This window comes from Falco rusticolus, chromosome 11 (genome assembly GCF_015220075.1).
Source record: "Falco rusticolus isolate bFalRus1 chromosome 11, bFalRus1.pri, whole genome shotgun sequence".
In the NCBI taxonomy this organism is placed as follows: domain Eukaryota; kingdom Metazoa; phylum Chordata; class Aves; order Falconiformes; family Falconidae; genus Falco; species Falco rusticolus.
In genome coordinates this window covers 3794892-3814988 of record NC_051197.1, presented here as the reverse complement: position 1 = coordinate 3814988, position 20097 = coordinate 3794892, and the positions used below count along the sequence as shown (strand labels likewise).

At 42.9% G+C, this 20097-nt stretch overlaps 1 protein-coding gene across 14 annotated transcripts in view; it reads left to right on the top strand.

Annotated features, from left to right (window-relative positions):
• Positions 1-19762, top strand: part of NFIA (nuclear factor I A) — a 359789-nt gene extending 340027 nt beyond the window's left edge. For all 14 annotated transcript variants that reach the window (XM_037404270.1, XM_037404279.1, XM_037404278.1 and 11 more), the window contains one exon: positions 12511-19762. In XM_037404270.1, the coding sequence (XP_037260167.1) occupies positions 12511-12528 (18 nt within the window). In that variant the 3' untranslated portion in view covers positions 12529-19762. The remainder of the gene's footprint in view (positions 1-12510) is intronic.
• The last annotated feature ends 335 nt before the right edge of the window (positions 19763-20097 follow it).

Below are 20097 nucleotides of genomic sequence, written 5' to 3'. Positions count from 1 at the left end.
TAGGCACTTCTTTTTATAGTCTATTCTACTTGAACAGAGGTAGAACTGGAAAAGTTGAATATAAAACCAGGATTTAAAAAAAAATTCTACCAAAAATCAAGAGGCTGAACATGAACATATCTTGTTCGCTTAACTACGTAGCCCTTAGTTACTTTGGTTATTAACATTCAATTTTGAAAACAGTACTGACGCTATAATCATAATATTTTCAGGCATATTCACTTGCATGACCCAACTCTTAGATCATCTATACAAATACTGGTTATTACACATTAAGAAATGCAGTTAAAAACATTTCGGAAGCCAAATGAAATGTAATTTTAATTACAAGATATGAGTAACAAAAATCACTACTGATAAAATGCAGCCACCTTTGAAGCTAAACACAGTAATTTCTGCATCGCTTGGAGCAGCTTTGTACAACTTCAGGTCTTCTTTTGTGCTTTTCCCCTAGCTACATCTTTTTAGATATGACAACAGAAAAGGTATCTTGTTTTTTTTTAAAAAAGGGGATAAAGTTAGATATGAAATTTGCATGTGGGGTTGGTATTTTCATCCTAGCATGTGCTAAACAATGGGATTTGAGATTTTGCAAGAACACTTTTGCATATAATGTGCCTTGTTTGGCTCTTCTCTTTGTTTTTTGAAGGACTTACTTGTAGTCTTTTGGGTTAAAGATCGTATCTGTGAATCTATGGTATTGGACCTGACTGTACATTCATTGAAGTCGATGAGAGCAGGGTAGGGAAAATTTGTTACTGGCAAGAGTTTGCTTAGAAATACAATAATATTTTTGTTTAATTATGCTTTTATTTTGCTTATAGCTATGCGCAGTGGAATAAATCTAGTCTTTTTCAAATAAGATAAAAGTTAAAATTCACATTTTCCTTATGGGGAGGGCTTCCAGTGCAGTCATGATGTATCTCTAGAGTTTTGATTTTGTGGCTACAGGTATTATCTCTCAGTGACTCCAAAGCAATATTCCTTGATGTAGCAATGGGTTTAGTGTTGGGGTTTTCCCAGTTTACTGGTCCTGTAAGCTAAATCTGAAAGTCTAGGCCAGGTTACATTCCATCTGGTTCATTCCCAGCAAGGGAGGCTCCACAGGCTCTTAACAAACTCCTTGTCTTCCTGACATAGTATCAAGGGCAGAACTTGTCCCAGTAGTGGGAACCGCTTTATCAGTCCTGTTGATGTTGTGTGCGTCAAAAGAGAGTTCAGATTCTTCTGCAGGCTTTTCAGGAATATGAGGAGTAAAAGTAGTAACATTTAGAAAACAGGAAGTAAAAAAAAAAAAAAATAAGATGAGGGAGAGCTGTAATTCTCCGTACAATGGAGCAGCTTGCTTACTAAGTACAAAGAGCCACTTCTGTACAGCCTGTTTTCAGAGAAAAGCCTCACAGTCAGTGGCTCATAAAAGCGGAGGCACCTTTTGATTTTAAGTTCAAGGTTTACATTAGTAATTTTGTCTGTTTTCTCTGTTAGTATTAATTAAATTGAGATAGTTTAATTAGTATTACTAAATTTGATCATTAGTAGTAATTCATTCTGCCTGCCATACTGCACAAATATGATGAAGCAGAAATAACTAAATTGTTTAATTTCATCTCATTTAATGACTTTACACTCCACCAAGACTTTCATTGGCATCTCACAGTATGTGTGAAAATCACTCCAAGCTAGGCCAAGACCCAAGTCCCTTTAGCCAACCATGTCTAATATGTCCCTCCTCATCCCAAGGCAGATCATGTGCTGCACAGGCTTTTCTCATTTCTCCACCGGAGCGCTGGCTACCTCTGAAGGCTGGGCTGGCCTTTCCTTGCCCTGGTCACCCAGCTCCTGTAGCATCCCGATCCCGACGGAGCTGTACGGGACTCATCTGCTAGCACGTCCCTGGCCGGGGGCTCCCTGCAGTGTAATGGGAGAAGTCCTGTCATTGATCCCCATGCCACACGTGCTGGGGACTGAGTGCTGAGCACAGGCATGGTGCATACCCTTCCACTTTGCTTAATGAACTTTGTTCAGTTTAGCAAGGTACAAAGCATCAGGAAAAATGCAGACATCAAAAGTTCTCGCGTTCAGGAGGGGTTATTTTGTTCAGCCTCTTGGCTTTCTTTTTTTAAGGAAAGATTTGGGAAGAGGAATTCACTGCTGAATTGATTCATTAGTCCTCCAGCTTACTGTCTACTTTAATTTTAAGGTCCATGTGGCAAAAACACCAGAGATGCCTCCATGCCCCAATTTCTGTCCATGTTGATTTGGAGACCAATTTTGATCTCTTTGCGCAGTACACCTAAGACTTGCCAAAACCCCGATTCCTCTTCCTTTTCGGCAGTCTCCAAACCCCAACCTTTCTCTACCCACTTCTGAGAACATGCTGTTGTCCTTGCCCTGGAGTCCCCAGCTCCTGTGCTGTCCCCTCTATCCATCTGCACCTGCCTGGTGTGTGCCCCGCCAGCCCTGATGTTCCTGCTGCCCACAGCCAAATTCCTCTCCCATGCGTTCCGGCCCTCCACCGACCTGTGTCGTGTCCCCCCCCCCCCTGTATTTTTTGCCCTGCCTTTATCAGGCTGTGCACGCTGCTTTTGCTATCCCAGCAGAGCCATGGGGATGCTCCTTTGCCTGCTTCACCCACAGGCACCCAGCATGGGCAGAGGCTGGGCACTGGGGGTTTTGGGGGGGGGGGGTGGGGTTCAGAGGGAGGGCTCACTCTCCCCTCCAGTTCAAGTTGTTATCTCCCCTCGCTTTCCTCTTGTGCTGGGTACTCTGAAGTACTCAGGGAAGTCAAGAAAAGCAGTTGAAAACTACCTTTTGTACCCCAGACTCTGCAGAGCAAAGAGCCAGAGCCTCTGCAGCAGCCTGCCGGCCGAGCAGCCCATCCCGCTGGGACCCCTCGGCCCCATGGGCCCCTCATGTCGCTCCAGTTGCTCCGCTGCTCCCCGCCGGCACGGGACAGAGGACAGTCCCAGGGGCAAACCCCCAGAGTGTGTGTGTACGTGTGTCTCTGTGCGTGTGTGTGTGCGCTCAGGCTGTCTCGCTGCAAATGGAGCTTGGGAGGCCCAGACTGGGGGTTGATTTTCTTTGGATGACTTTCCCCGATTGTCTAAAGCAATAAAAGTAAAGAAACTTTGGGGGAAATGGCGGTTGCGGGGAGATTATTTTTGCAGTCCTGCTACAGGCAAAACTCTTGAGGCTTCAGGGGAGTTTCGCTTGCCTGAGGACTGCAGGAACTGGCTTAAATTGAATAAAACTGTAAGTACAGTATAGGGGACTGGGTAACAGGGAGTTCTGCAAAAGCAACAAAACCGGAAAGCACAATGAAGAATAGAGCGGGTTACGCTGCGGTGAAAGTATGTACTGGTTGTTATAACACCGTGCCTCTAGAATAAATTATGTCCCTTTAAAAAGTAATACTTTAACTGTGGAGCTATATAGAGACAATTAAGACGATATTGTTCTCCTCATTTCCCTCCACCCCCACCCCCCCTCTCTGCAGTAGCTCTGTGGAAACTTTTAATGCTGCAGCTTGAAACTTGGGCCTCTGGGTCTAAAATGCCTGAGAAAGCACTGCGGGCTCTAACTGTAAAACATTCCTTCGGCGGGCCCTGGAAACAGGGCGCGCTGGCGCAGGCGAAGTTCAGAGGGATCACATGTAAATGAGGGCTGGCTGCAGACTCCTGAGGAGCATTTTATTTCACTTAAACCTGAACTTGAACTTGCAAACACGCTGGCAGAGCCCAAGACAGGCAGACCGCGGGCGCGTGGGGCTGGTAGCCGGGGCTGCCGCTGGCCCCCTGCACCCACCGTCAAGGCTGGGGGGTCCCTGTGCACCCACCAGCTTTGTGCCGTGTCTAGGGGCACAAGGGAACACAGGACAACGCGGGCACTGTATTTTCAGGAGCAGGCTCATAGCGCTTCCCAAAGGGCTTGCTGTTTTCCTAACAAAACGCTGGAAAGTCCCATCAGAGCAGTGTGTCTGCCATCCCAGTTTCCATGGGAGCTCCTGGCATGACGTTATAAGCAGATCCAAGTCCCGATGCACACTTTATTTAATAAGAGGAAAGAAATAAGTGAGATTTAGCATAAGAAATATTAAAAAGTGTTGCACTCTAGCAAATTTAGCTGTGCTTCCAGCAGAGGAGAATACAGGGCTGTCTAAAACGCGAGGCGTAAAGTGCAGAATTTGAAAGCCCCTTCACAGCATATTTACTTTTAAATCACAATAGTAGATGTAAACCACGAGGTGGGCTTTAAAGTCATCTTTTACTTCTCTGATAAAATGTGTACTACTGTTTTCTTTTTCCCTTGCAAAAGGCGATGTATGTAGCAGGGGAGCAAGAAGGGTGCCGATGCCAGTGAGTGTCACCCAGGTGTGGTGGCAGAGGTGGCTGCTGGCTGGGCGGGAGGCATGGGGGCAGCTTTCTCTCCCTGACAGCTGTACTTGGCTGGTGGGTCATATTTTGGTCATTTCTGATTACTCCCGAACAATTTTGGCTATGTTTATAGCAAAACTTTGAAAGAATGAATGGACGAAAAAAATTCTTTTTGGCAGTAACTCAGGAAATATCTACAAAGATGTCCTTTCTGGAGCAAGATATTATTTCAGGGTTTGTGTTAGGATCGTTTTTACTCTGTGACAGCACATAAAGAGACCAGGACAGAGCAATGAGGTCTGGCATAGCTAAAATCCCCTCTGTGTGTGTGAGGTTATATAGTTTATCAATGCAGAAACCACCACAGGCTTTGAAAAGTAAACAGCTGGCTTGGGTCTCTGTGCTGCTCTTCCGAGTCGTCTGCTGGATTTAAATGGCTAGCCTGCTATTTGTGGAGTGGGGAGAATATATATAGTTTTTCTTTAAAACATGTCAAAAGGCTTTTGTAGCCATGTGTTTTCGTAGTTCCTTTATTTGTTACAGTTTTTCTTTCTGTTTCATTTTGGTTTATTTTGCTTTTACAAACATCTTCCCTGCCACCAGCAAGTCTACAAGTAAATAAGTTTCTATCCCAGTCAGAAAACCTTATGGCAGTGACAAATATCGGAGAAAGCCATCGTCTCTCTCAAAGATTTCATCTCACCATCCATTTAATCCGCTTGCTGTACCTCAGATCTCAAGTAACTTTCATACTGTGGGCTCACTTTAATGGATAGAATCTATTTTTCATGAAAAAAGCAGGAAATAAGCTGTCTTTCGTACAAAGATTTACAAAATGTAATCATTGTTGAAATATTCTCTTTGAACTGCCTTGTCCGCAGGGGTGTCTGGCTCCCAATACCCCCGTTTCTTTAGAACACCCTTACAAGTTCTTCTGGTAGATCAGGTACACTGGTGGTTCTGGTCTTTGATGTCTTGAATGAATGAAAGAAAAGCATAATAAAAGAGAGCTGTTGATCAAGCATAAAATACTCTTTAAGCTGACAGAATGGCAGAGTTAACACATTCTAAGCTGCTTTTAGGTTTTTCCTTTTTTCCTCACATTTTCCTGTGCTTTGTGTACAGTGGGGGTTTTTATTTTTTGAAAAGTCTCTGATCTATGTAGTATGCCGTCCTCTAACAAAAAACAAAATGGGATTGTTTCTCTCTCTTTCTCCCTTTCTTTTTCCTCTCTCTCTTTCACTCCACTATCTTCCCCCCCCCCCCCTTAAACAGCAAGGGTTACCATTTAGTAGCGTTACTGCAGTTAGCTTTCAGCGTACCATGCAAAGTTTAGAAGTTATTTTGCAGATTTAAAAGTCAATTTACTAGCAAATAAATTAAGTTCTTCAGTTAACTATTTAGAAAACTGGAGGAAAACTGTAACTGGTGAAATGTTCTCGAAGCAAAAGGAAGACCCTCTGTCTAAAAGCAAGATTGTAAACTGAAAGACGGACATAAAAATGACCTCATTGTGAGAGAACTTTCTTTTAAGAGAGTCAGAGAAAAGGGAAAGTTTTCTTCCTGTAGATCTAATTTAGATCTTAAATTCCCATACATTATTTATACATCATATTCAAAGTGCCAGCCTACTCTGCTTGCTGGATTACATTTCAAACATTTGCCATTGATAAGTCTTTGCTGTATTATATTCAGGCTAAATGCAAATATGTCATAGTGCAGTCAACCTTTAATCCGCTGAGCTTCAGGTTCGGGCAGCAGGGGGTCCAGTGCTCAGAGCATTGCTTTATACTTAAGAAACATCTGGGGCCAGCTGGGACACTTTACTGGAACATTCAGATGTCTGGAACAACAGCAGGAGTTACTGTATGAGTGTGTTTTCATAGGTTTGGGAGGGTTTGGGGTGACTTAGTTAAAAACACTAGCTGTTCCCAACTTGAGGTTTGAACCCAAGCAGAAATCTTGCCTGAAGTGAGTTTGTTGGTCCCGGGAGAGAAGTGGTTTGGACTACTATACATTTTTAATAGTCAGCAGGCAAAAGTCCATATTACAAAATTATTGCATGTAATTTAATGCAGTTTGCCACAATTGGCATTCCCGCAAACGCTATTGGATGCAGAGCTACTGTACACATCGCCTGGAGACTAGTGTCCCTCCTGGGACAGGTTTTATCTTCCCTCAAGACAGCATAAATATGCTCGTAGTGGGGCGTGCAACTCTCCTGGGTGTGGATGTTGGACAACCAGAAGATTCACTCACTGTTTTATATCCCTTTGGGGATGACCAACATGCTACTTATGTCCCTTTCGGTATTTTATTTTGGAAAATATAATTACTAAATAATTAATCCCAGCTCTAAGAAAATAACTTACATAGGCACAAAGGTGACCTTGTCTTTAACATTCACCTTTCGGTTTACGCAGTAGCATCAAATTTCATGCCTGGAGAAACTCTGGAGAAACCAATAGAGAAGTGGGATGAATTCAGATGTGGGGTAAACCAAAGACAGTCGCTTTATCTGCAGGAGCCCTCCAGCCAGTCGCACCAGAAGCTGAGTTGCCACTGCCTTCACTCACCCTGGCAGCCTTTTTGAAACTGCATCAAAGCCCAGGTTTGGCCCCTTGCTTTCACACGACGCATCGTGGGGAAGGAGCCTTCCTGGGACCTCTCACAAGGTGATATCTAAAGGACCAGTTTGCTGCTTAGCTGTTTACATTCTCATTTTATCTTTGCAAACAGAAGGACTTGTCACCCTGGTTCACCTTCCTGGGGTTAATGTTTTTGATTGCCTTGAAGTTCTTGAGATGACTGCAATGTCATCCCCAAACAAAGCCACTGAGCTGATGCGCTGTGATGAAGCCTCGCAGGTGCCCGACGGTCGTGGCTCAGGTTCAGCTCGGCTGCTCAAACAGCTGCTTTGCCGGCGAGCTCTAAAGCTGCAAGTTTTCTTTTATTTAGGCTCTTATCAAAGGTGTATTTTCCCGCCCGGGCCTGTGCAGCGATAGCTTCCTGCAAGCAGAGCTGTGCCCGGGGCAGCAACGGCCACAGCAGTGCGGCAGCCACGTTTGAAGTCCCGATGGCACCGACCCGTCCCACCGCCAAGCAGCGGAACCAGGCTGAAACCTAAAGAAAAAGGCTAGTACAGACCAGGTCTTAGCCCTAAGTGGATTAGGTGAAGCAAAAGCTCCTATGTGTGGAGTTTGTCAGAATTTCAAATGTGTGAATGTCCTTAAATAACCTACATCGCCTGGAGAAATAAGCCAACTGTCACACCCAGTTCTGGATTCCACATTAACAACCTCCTTCCGCAGCGTTAAACTTTGCCCTTGAGGACTTTTGTTTAACTTTTTAATTTGAAAAACAGATAGGGCTGCTTTACAACCCTCGCTTTTTCTGCGAGGTGAAAGGTCCTATTGTTAGGGCAGGAGATGTGCAGGTAGGAGTAAATGTAACGTGTTTGCATTTGATTGTCTTTCTGGTTTAAAACATGTGAGCGGTGCTTAGTTAGGCTTGGGAGCCGGGGGTGAAACACGTTGTGCAGGAAGGCTGGTTTAAGAAGATTTTAATAAACAATGGGCCTGTTCTGGGTTCCTGACGCAGGCAGAAACTGCTACCGGAGTCAGTGAGGCACTTTCAGCTTTTTTCCTTTTAAATATCCTGAATCGCCAAGTGTTTTCTTGCTGTTCTTCCCATACAAAGGGCCCGATTGTCAGAAGTGGCTTGAGGATTTTTGTGTGTCTCTGCTATCTCCAGAAGAGCATAAGAAACAAATAGACTTGCGCTATCAAAGAAACGTAATTGCCATTTCAGACTTCCTGTTTAGGATTCAGTCAAGTAGATATTGTTTATGGTTCATAAAACCTTACTACTGTGAGGATTCTCAGATACTGGCAGCACAGAGTTTCAACTTTCATGGTGCTGTAAATTAGGGGGGAAAAAAAAGTGTGATAATACTCCTCCGAGAACAGTAAAATAGAGCTCTGCAATGGTTAAATGGAATTTTATAAGCACATTCGGTGTGGAACTGTTTTGCATTACATGAGTTGAATACCTTAGAGATGACACACATCTGCAGGCACTTTATTAAATCCTTAGTCAGCACTTTTCAACCTGATGAGATTACTTCTTCATTTGACTGGAGAAAGGGAAGCAAAGATCTCGTACTGGACTGCAGAATTCTTTCTGATGTTTCACCTTGAGCGCTGGGGAAGGACAGCAAGATGCTGGGCAGGACAATACAGACCCATAGCGGCACCGACAACTGTGTGGCAGTAATCGCACTGAGTGGGACCTTTAGCTCCAGTGGGTTCATTTAGCTCTAAACTGGCTGGGAGAATAGTACTGCAAACTAAACAGAGGGGAAATAAAATACTGGCTCTTTTATGAAACGTGCAGAGATAATATCGTCCTGACCGTATTGTGATAGTGCGCGTGATTTAAATGTTGATTTTAAATTAAGAAAGGCAATATGCTGTTCTCTGTCTGGGTGCAGTCAGATAGGTTACAGAATGTGAGAGGATAAAATGGGTAAGGTGGGTAGATGCGAGAGGACAGCCTGCACCACATCGAGCAGTGCTCTGAAAGAAGGCGCAAAATACTTCAGCCATCTGAACGTAGGGATACGGGCTTCTTTTTTCCCCTCTAAGCCCCCTGATTGTGCAGAAAAACTTGACAGATCCTGACTATCAAAACTCCAAATGTGTAATAAGCTTCCCAGACATTTTCATTTGACTCGCGGAGGTCTCCTCTTCCCTTGCAGAGAAGTTTCACAGGTGCTTCAGAAGGACAATAGTGCTCTTCAGACCTAATCCGGGAAGACTTAGACGTGTATGGGAGGCTTGAGGGGGATATGAGATCTTAATATTAAAATGATTAGTAGAAAAGGAGGATCATTCTGTGTGTGCATTTCAGCTGTAAGACGCTCTAAATTAAAACGGTATCCTGAGAGTGGTGCTGGTGGGATCTGATGGGTAAATGCGCTCTCTGTCTCGCTGTTCTGCTGCCTCAGCCCATAAAACATCTCATCCAAGTGGGCTTGCAGGAGCAGGCGAAGCGGGATGCAGCTGTTTGCGAGGTGCTCCGAGTTCGGATCCTGTAAAAGCAGCTTTTTAGTAAAGGCGATCCAGAGCCCCGGCATGGAAGTTTAAAAAATAGCCGCGCGGTTTGGGTCAATCCTGTAAGGGTTAATTAAGTTTTTCATTGGTATTAAGGCCGAGCAGTGTCTGCAGGAGTCATATTGACACCCTAGTGCATGGTAACTCTACTCCTTTATTGACATGTTGCTACTCAGGAGCACAATAGCACTCTGTGTCTGCAAATCATTGCTAAAATCATCTCAAGAAAAAAAAAAAAGTTTGAAAGCCCAACGCTAGACAAAGGCCCCAGAGCTGCACTGCGCTGCTAAAAACTCCGGAGTCAGCAACTTCTATTGATTAAAAACTAACCTTTAAAGTAACTCGCAGAGTGTGTGGTTAGCATTTAAATTTAAACATGTCATGAGTTGATTTGTGTTACTGAATACCAACTCAGAAGGAGTTACATTCACATCAGATTTTTTTTTTCTAATTCCCTTAAGCAGCTAAAGTATTTCATGAAATGTCAATAGGGCAGGGGAGAAAAAAAAGGTGTTTTGGAGGGAGGGGACTTACGCCCAGCCTCGCCGTTTCTTTTCCCATGCAAATAGTCACCCCAAAAAGAAAAGTGTGGGGAGCGACACACAATAATTAGACCTTTGTCTAACTTTCCCAAGTGCCAGAGAAAGACAGATTAATTAAATATACAACAGTGTTGGTTTTTGGAGTGGGGGTCTCTCTTGCTGTGGAGGTCATAAATTAGGCAGAATAAATACTTCAATGTGTTTGCAGCGGGGCTGCTACGTCAGAGCGGCTGGCGGGCGGTGGGAGGGCGCAGCGCGGCTCTTGCTAATGATAGTCACGTCTGGGGCTGTCTGGTTGCCCCTAGCAACGAGACATGATGTAACACCAGGATGAACTTGAACTTGGGGGACTTGAAAAGGGAACAATAGACCAGAGCAATCAATAAAGCCTATTTCAGTGAAGGATTACAGAGCCGCTCTGGGGTAACCTTGTCTGCAAGGCACAGGCTGAATAGCAAGATGCGTGAAGGAGCGCGGTGCGGCGGGGGACGGACCGACGAGCGGACGGCGATGGACCGAGGGGAGCCCGGGGGGAGCCCCGCTGCCGCCCCGGCCCTGGGGGAGCGCCGCCAGGAGCAGCCCCACCTCCGCACCCTCAGCTTCCTCGCTTTTTGCCTTTTTTTCCTGCCTTTTTTTTTTTTTTTTAATCTGCTTTTGAAGCTAAAGAGGAGTGGCGAGGCCCGAGCAGCTCCCGCCATCCCGGCCGGCGGGCCATGTGGCCGGGCCGGCAGCGAGGGGAGCCAATTGGACATCTGCGATATAGATTTGAACCATCGGCTCTGAAATTTTAACCCCTGTACTCCCTGCTGGGCACTTCCACACTTCCCAGCCCGACCAAAGACTTGTCACACTCCAATGACAAGCGTAAGGGACGAGCCAGCAAAGTTCGGAAGAGTTGGGAGCTGGTGGTGGTTGGAAGTGCCGCTGGCACGGCCCGCGCTCCGCGGCCCGCGCCCGCCTAAAATCAGTAGGGCCCTGCGATCAGGGGGGGCAACGGGACTTGGCACCACTTCACAACTCCTGCCAGAACTTTCCTCTGTTTATGAACTTTACATATGAGAACTATTTGGTTTAATTGCAGCCTGCGTAAGTCTAAATATAAAATCTGTAGGCAATAGATGAAGCCGATACGGGACCGGTGTGTTTGTATTCAGAAGGGTGAGCAGAGGAAGAGTTAGTTAATGAGGTGTATTGGAAGCAGGACAACTTCTCCAATCGTGCTATTTATTTTACCGGTTCCTACCTCCATGGCAAGACCACATAATCTCCGAGTCCCACATGAAACTTGCCTCAGAGTCTTCTGTAAATGTTCATAAATCCTCCCCAGGTTGATTATGCTATCAATCACGTCAGACGCTGAAAAGGAACGGAGGAAAAACTTGGTAAAACTTGTCGTCAGTTTATACGTGCACACATATGCACCTCATATATTGCGGGAGCCGAAGTAAAAACGTGGGGTATCAGCAACAGCACTTTAATACCTGAATCTTTCTTGTTGTACTACTTCACTTCAGGCTAAATAGTTGCCGCTTGTTGGTGTATTCCCACAGCAATATGTCATTGCCAAGTAGCATCCCCCTGCGCGTACAGTCCCAGGGCCTAACACTGCTCTTATTCATCCCGGGTTCAGGTTGGTCTGACCTCACTGGGGCCGAGCCGGGTCTCCCCGGTGCGGTGGCACTGCCCCGACTCCAGCAAAGCCCACTCCAGCTTTCCGACAGTGTTTATTTTCCTATCAAGGAGCAAAATTGCTTTCTGTGCTCTGGGCATCTGCACGGGTGGGTTAAGGACGGTATTGTTGTGGAGCTGAATTCCCAGGGAATTCCTTCCCTTTGGGGGAAGGAAAAAAAAGAGAGAGGAAAAAAAGATTTTCCCAAAGAAAAGCTGTTATTTGAGGTCCACGTTTTGTTTTGAAACACAAGTATGGCCAGAGATACAGGACACTTTCGCTGATCCACTTTCCCCCAGATTTACTTTATCCCGGCTTTTCTCTAGCAATCCCCATTTCTCCTAAGAAAACAGCCCTGTTGTTGAATTTCTGTGCATCTGTTCCAGTGAGACAGTTGAAGCAGGGCAGTATAAAGCAACAGATGCTTATGCTGGCACATGCCTAAATACCCAAGAAAACCCCGACTGCAGGGTGATAAATGGCACAGAGAGGCGAATGTGTATCGCCTTTTCAGGGGATTAGACAAAAGTGAACTGGAGGGATCTTCAAGCCATAATCTATTAAAAAGATTGATAACTTGTAACGTGACATGACCCCCGCGTTCATCTGTAGCTATGTCCAGCGACTGTCGATGAAAAAAAAAATATATTGATTTGTACAGTATTTTTAATTAAGCTTTGTAATTAGGTCAATTCGTCACAGTCTCAATTAGCCCCCCTCTTGGCGGTGGAGGCTGGCGGCAATGCCCGGAGCCCTTCGGGAAGCAGTGAAAGTGGGCAGCGGGGCTGATGCTTCTCCTCTCTCTTTTGCAGTCCTGGTACCTGGGATAAAAGTCTCCGCTTCCCACCACCCACCGGACAGACCACCAGACCCCTTCCCACCTCTGTAACACGGAAGCAGCAGCAACGCAGCGCAGCGACTTCACATCGGCGGAAGGGGAGGCGAGCAGACACCGACAGCAAACTAGTACATGGAAATGGCAAACGTTATGGTTGAATGGCAAAGGCCGTAACTTTTTCAAGATTTTATTTTTTTTTTTTTTTTTAGACAACTTAGGACTGTTGTAATTTCTCATATGGTGCTGGAAATGGTTGGGCTTCATAACTTTTGAAGTGTTTCATTGGTAGTGTAAGCGTTAGGTGACACTGAGTAGAACTAGCCTCTGCTGCTGCTTACCAACTCGCTGTTGTAACACACTTTCCGTATGGAGCCTAACTGTTTTACAGTATCCTCATCGATTTTTCCCATACAGGTGTGAGACTTCTTGAGAAATCATGAAACACACTTAAACTATAACTTTTGTAGTAGCGGAATTCTGCAATATATAACTTACCGGACAGACATAGAGCATGTTTTTCTGTAACATATCGGAAAAAAAATTGCAGGTTTTTTTTTGTTGAGTTTTTTTTTTTTTTTTTTTACAGTCGGCACTTAGATACGTAACATGAACCATAAGAGCATTGTCAACAATTTTTTTCCACTCAATTGCAGAGCGATCTAAAACATCGAACTACTACTATTCACTAAAAAAAAAAGAAAAAAAAGAAAAAAAGTTTGAAATGCTGCACTTACATTTAAAAAAAAACATTTTTCAACAATTTTCAACAATTACACAAAAATTCACGCAGAAATGGGGAAGTTGGTCTGTTTTGACAGAAACTGACAGGAATCAATCAAAACAATCTAATTTTGAATTGAGTAAAGTGCAATTTCATTGGATAGCTAAATATCTTTGTAAGATAGAGATTGTTGAAAATTCTATTTTTGTTTTCCAAGTCCTTCCACCCCAGGACTCTAAATTATTGGGGTAAAAAACAGCCTTGCAAGAAAAAGGGGAGCTATTTTTGCTTTTTATGTTTTTTATTGTTGAACTTGTATCCCTTTAAAACTGAAGGAAAATTAAAAAAAAAAAAAAACAAATCTAATGGTGCTTTTACCACAATATGTTAACTACATTAAATGCTAATTAATCATTTTCTGTTATCAAAGCACATAACTAAAATGAAATCATAATATCTGTTAATTTTATAAGCTAAAAGTCACTATAATGGATTATGCCAATTCTGACAAATTTTACGTGTTTCCGGCAATATAGGGTTTATCAGTTCTCAAACACCTTGGGAATAAAGAGAGAACAGTCCAGAAAGTAAAACACCTTTGTGTCCCTGAACTGGTACATTTTTCTGGACTGCGAAGAAAACATTACAGAAACGAATGATGCTGATCTTACAACTTATGCCAGTTCAAAGCAAGGGCACTTGCTGAAGAAGAAAAAAAGAAAAAAAAAAAACAAAAAACAAAAAACAAAAAAACACAAAAAACAAAAACAAAAAAAGTTTGGACCCCAAACGTCCTGTATCTTATGTACAAAAAAAAGGAAAAAAAAAAGAAAAAAAAAAGAGTGCAAGTGATTTTTTCTATCAGACAGCGGAGCACCCCTTTGCTTCACATGCAACTTTAAGAAGGTTTCCTATACTATACATATATATACGTTCTGGTTGGCGAGTCCAGCTAATCAGAGAAAGTCTCTGCATGTTCTAGTGTTAGTAACTAATTTTTATATAGTTAATGTAGGGTAAAGTAGAGTGCATTAAGACACAATATTGTAATCCCTATTCCAGGCACTTGCCTTTAAACTATGTTTGTTCGACCCTTCAGAAGGGTTTCTACTACTGTCCTATACAATCAAGTAACTGAAATTCTTGGGAAGACACTTTGCTCCTCATCTTTTCCCTGAAACAATGTTTTGTTTTGTTTTCTTAATTTGCACGAAACAAAAAAAAAATTCCATATCAATGTGCCTTGCCCTGGATAGCGATTATTTGTGGAATTGTTGCACATGTTCCTATATTGAAAGGGGTTTTTCCCTAGTCAAGCATTTGGAGACACTTTTTGTAAATGTGACTTTTATGTCAGCCATTGTCAGTTTCAACATCTAGAATTAAATAGGATGTTAGTTGTTCCGCAGATAGGAGTAGTGTTTATTGTCCTGTATGGTCAGTGGCAGTGCTATTCTGAGATCTGTAGATGCTAGATTATCAGTATTTTTGGATGTTGCTGCATTTTACATTTTATTTGGAGTCTTCCTTTTTGTTTTGTTTTCTCCCAGATATATGAAAATATGCAATACCTGCTTATATCATGTAGAAAAGCTTAGCAATTATTAATTTTTCTTTTAATTTTTTTTTATTTGACCAAAGTTGGTGCTGCACTTGACGCAGTGTGTTTTAGGTGTTTGTCTTTGTACTTTTGTGATTTTGAATGCACATGCAGGAAGGGCTCTTCTTAGAGAAGCAGTCAAACTGTGAAGCACTAAGCTGAACCCTGCTTCAAGCAATTTTTGTTTTACAACTGTTCCTTTCACAAGCAAGCCTTAAAAAAAAAAACTTCCTTTTTCTTCAGATCCCACACCCATTTTTATTAGCAGACTGCAATCAATCCACATTCAATAAAAGTATATAATGCCCATTTTTATATGCACGTTTTTAAACTTCCAAGTTCTGAAAATTGTTTACTGGTTATTCTCTATTTAAGGAAAAAATAAAATGTTTTGGATTTTCATATGTGTCTGATAAGTGGTTGAGTAGTCATTTTGCTCTATTGTATTGTGTGATTGTTAGTATATGGTATCACATCCTCTAGCCAGCATCCTTTGCCTTCCCTATAGCACTTAGCTGGGCATTACTTTATTAAGACATATGTGCACTAAAAAAAAAATAGCAGCTTTCAGTGCTTCACAGTGAAGGGAAAAAAGCCTAGACAAACATTTTGTCAGAACCTTGCTATGAGACAAGGTATTACCAGTAAATTGGTTGTATATACAATAAAATTGCACCCTTTTTTAAACAAAACAAACTAAGCAATAGTTTGGGCAGTTAGTTGTTTTTAGTGAGCATGTTGTAGTCATGGCTGCAAAGAGAGAGAATTAAACTGCCCACTCAGAAGATATGTAATTTGTATGTTGTATAGTTTTATTGATTACACTGATTTATTCTACCCTATTTTATAATGCAGGACTTTTGTAATGTTGTTTAAATGAGGAAAAATTTCTGTCAAATTAGCTTAGTGGAATTTCTGATTGTTCGTTATAAAGGCAGCGTTCATAGAATTGCTTTTTTTTTTTTTTTTTTTCCTTTGGGAACTGGATTTAAGTTAAAAACTTTCCTGTTTCCTTTTTGTATGTATTTAAATACAGTTATTTTTCTTCTCTCAATGGTATAGCATATTCCTATGCTTGAGAAGTATAGGCTACTGAAGAACCATTGTAAATGGACATTACAGGTATGCTGTATTTTTGAAGGTATTTTGTCATATTAAGTTTGATGACGCTAAAGTTAGGGAACTCTGAGCAGAATTGCGAGAAAAAAAAATGTTTTAAAGGCTTTAAAACATTAGGTAGGCGGTCAAGGGTGTTAACCAACAGGGGTTGTAAAGTATTACACACTAAATTAAATTTTCGTTCACCTTACTCTCACGCAGAAAACACAGCAGTTCCGTTCTGTGCAGGTGTAGAGAACAAACAGTGTTTTAGTCCTCCGAGGCAAGCAGGAGCGGGGGCCGAGCAGGAGGGTCCCGCCGGGGGTGTGCAGGCAGCGGGCAGGAGCGGGCAGCAGTCGGGCCAGCAGCCGCAGCCCCTGGCTCCGCGGCCCGTTACGTCCCCGCTCCCCTCCGCGTCGCTCTGGTCGTGCTTTTTGAGTCACGCGAACAACTTTTTTCTCCCGTCTCCTTCTCTCCGGAAAGCGTCAGACGCACAAATACTCTGACCTGTATCCACCCCCCCACCCATCCAAATTTAAAGCCCTAGAAATGGCTTAGCGCGAATTGACTTTTTCTCAAGTTAATTCCTTTCTTTTTTCCTCTTTTTTTTCAAGCAAGGGCACTTGCTTTCATCATGCCGCACACCCCAGCAATGCCATTATTATTTATTCTTCTTCCTTTATAATAAAAACTTTCGGGCTTCAAGTTTAGGCAGCCATGGTACACTTTGTCTCTGTTGCTTGTTCCCCCTCCCCTTAAGGTCGAAGGGGAAAAGAAACACCAAGTTTTCTCAACTCCACAGTATTCAGTCAGCCCACAGGAATATGCAAAATCCCTCTAACATTTTTTTTTTCTTTCTCTAGTTCTCTTTGTTCCGTATATTTGCAGCTTTGTAGTAACAGTGTTATAAAATATTTACTGTACAAAAATACAAAAAAACCCAGATACATAGCCTAAAACAGTTTTTTTTTCCTTGTGGTGAATTTTTTTTTTTTTTTTAAGAATGTCAGTTAATATTGTACTTTGCATTGTGTCTCTGGAAATATCTTTTTTTTTTTTTTGGTAGAAGGCCTCCATCGAACAAAATTAAAACCATAACCGGCATGACAATGTAAGGAGAGCTTCAATGGCACCTAAACAATAAATAAATAACAAAATAAACCTCATGAGGTCTGTCAGAGGCAGGTCTTGTGAAGTTAACACTGCCTGCTAGGCAGGATTTTCATTAAATCAAGCTTACAATGCCAATTTTGTCTTGAAGTCAATGCATGTATTACTGTTTGACAGTAAACCCAGCTATGCCATCATCAAGTCCAAGGCTGCGCAATAGTCTAATTAGTATCGAGTACATTTTCCTTTTATTTTTTCCAATAAAAAAGCAGTGGGATGAAAATTGCTTTGATATATAGCAGGTAACATTGAAGCTATTCCATAGCACTTAACTGTAGTGAATACTGTGTCACCAATTCTGAAATCAATTTAATGTTTAATGCAAATCCATTACATGGTGCTATTACAGGCTGGCAAAATGATTTACAAAAATGTGACAACTTGGGCTCAATTCACTCTGCTTTCCAACAATGTAAATGCATAGCAGTGTTTATCTGCATGAAAACTATGCACTAATCTATCTGAAAAAAAAAAAAAGAAAAGAATATATCAACTTTGGTATCTACTTTCCGTTTACTTCGATCCTTGCCTTTTCGGTCATTGTTATAATGCCAGCTTTAGGACAGAAAGAATTATAAGAAAACCAGCATAATACCTGATATATTAAAATGTAGTGCCTGTGAAATCTGTATTATATTGCTCTTCTGAAGTAAGATTTTTCTACACCGGTAGCCTTCGCTGTCTGTCAGAACCTTCTGATATAGGTGATGTAAAATAACCGTACAATATTAATGCATGCTATTCCATAATGCTTAGTAGCTGTATGAATATTACTCAAAGTTATGTTAGTCTTTTTTTCTGACTTGGTTCTTGTCAGATAGGTTTAAAGATATTTCACTGAGAACGCAAATTCTGTCTTTTCTTGATTTGGGGTGTTTTCAGTATTTTGGAGGTATACATTTACTTAAATTCAGTATTACTTGTGTTTTGGGTTTTTTTTCTTTTTTTTCTTTTTTTTTTTCCTTTTTTTTTTTTTCTTTTCTTTTTCCTAGAGGGCAGGACATGGTGTTTGAGACCAGAAATCCGTGCCTGGTAAGATTTTCGTCTCAAAAAGCTACCCTAAGAATTCAGAGAGCTTGCTCTGAAGAACAGATGCATAAAGTTCAAATTTAAGGGACAGTCCTTTAAACCCACAAATGAGATTGAGCTCACATTGCGAGAGATTTCTTAATGGGCAGCGGTTAACCAGGTACCCATGCTTGACCCTTCTTCACACCAGACTTCCTCATATAGAAAGAAAATCCCTTTAAAAAAAAAAAAAAAGAAAAAAAGAAAAAAAAAACCTCATGTGGTTGTTTAGTTTCATGCACAGTTGCAATATTTTTCTTCAGACAAACTCTGTACAAACTTTGGGCCCGATTCATAAAAGCTCCTTTGCTATTAACACGGGAGGCTGGTGGGCTTTTCTCGTCCAAATTGAGGATGGCTTTCTTTCCAAGCGCACGCTTTGGCGAGCCCCGCTTTCCTCAGCACGCGCGCCTGCTGGCTTTCCTCTCCCTCCCCTTCCCCTCTCCGCCTCCCCTAACCCCACCGGAGAACAGGAGTCGATGGGAAGGGGCCACGGAGCAGGCGAGGCAGTGCAGGACCATGCTCCGACACCCCAGACGCGCAGGCTGGCAGGAGAAAAGGGGGAGACAGGGGAGAGGCCGGACTCCGTGCCGCACTTTGGCCGATGCCAGGGGTTTGTAACATGGTGGTACGAGGCTGCTCGATTACAAAAGAGAATCTTGTCCGTACCAGAAAAAAACCACGCTAGATCGCTACCTCTGAGCTCTAGAGAAAACCTTTGCAAAGGCAAACACTCGTACACAACGTGAACTTTTTGTACTTTGTATGCTTTTTTTTTTAGGGAAGACTATTTTCCACTTAGTTAATCTTCTATGCTCAAGCATGAACAAAAACAATTGTGTTGGGTGAAATCCCCCCCTTTTATCTGCATCCACAAATTAATATGGGGGGGGGGGGGGGGGGCGTGGAAGACAAAAAGAAGATGAGTTTCTAGACGGAGCATGGTAGGAATAGAGTGCCCGGCTTGGCATCCGCCGCCGCTGCTTGTTCTTGTTGCCGGCGCCCTGCGCCCGGCTGCAACTGCTGCCTTGGGGAAAGGTCTGTGAAATTCTTTGCTTTGGAAATACAATCAAGGAGAAATCTCCATTTTGGCTGGCTGTGCGGTTTCTCCGCGCAGCCGAGCTCTGACCTAGCCCTGCCCCACTGCCTGAGACTGGCCCAGCCAAGTCCCTCAGCGTCAATTTGAAATTCAGGGCGCTAAAATTTCCACCGGCCGTGTGAAAGATCTGCTGCAAATTCACTTGACACCCGTGTTAATACCATGTCGTGTTCATTTTTTTTTATGAGTCAGGCCCCTCGTGCCTCTAGTATACTTGTATTGACTCTCATAGTTACCATTTTAGTTTTACTGTGTTCTGTGAAAAAAATTGTAATTGGTTGAGAATCACTGTGGGCATCCATTCTTATTCAACTAAGTCTCCGCAGGTTTTTTGAGCTGGTGTGGATTAGTTTAACTCTTGTATTCAACCATTAGTGCTACCACCTTCTCACATTACAATACAATTACTGGAAGCAAGTACTGCATTTCCTATGCAACAAAAAAGGAAAATAAAAAATTGCTAATGCTAACAGGCTGTGTTGTTATTTACTTTCAGCTGGGGACGGGGGACGGGGGTGCGGTGAGCAGCTGTAGGACCGCGGGCATCAGCGCTGGTCACGGCATTGACCTCTCCGGGTGCGCGGCACCGGTGCCAGCCCTCTGACCTGGGAAGGTCTGGCCGTTCCCCAGCAGCAGCTTCCTCCCAAATCACGGGGCTATTTGGTTAAATCGAGCCGCTGGCATCACATCGGCTGTGCTTCCCCGTGCTGTCACTGTCCTGTCGGCACAAAACCGTTCCTCGCACGATAACAGATTAATCTTCAGCGAACCTCTTGCAGGTTAAATCATCCAAAGTAAGGACACG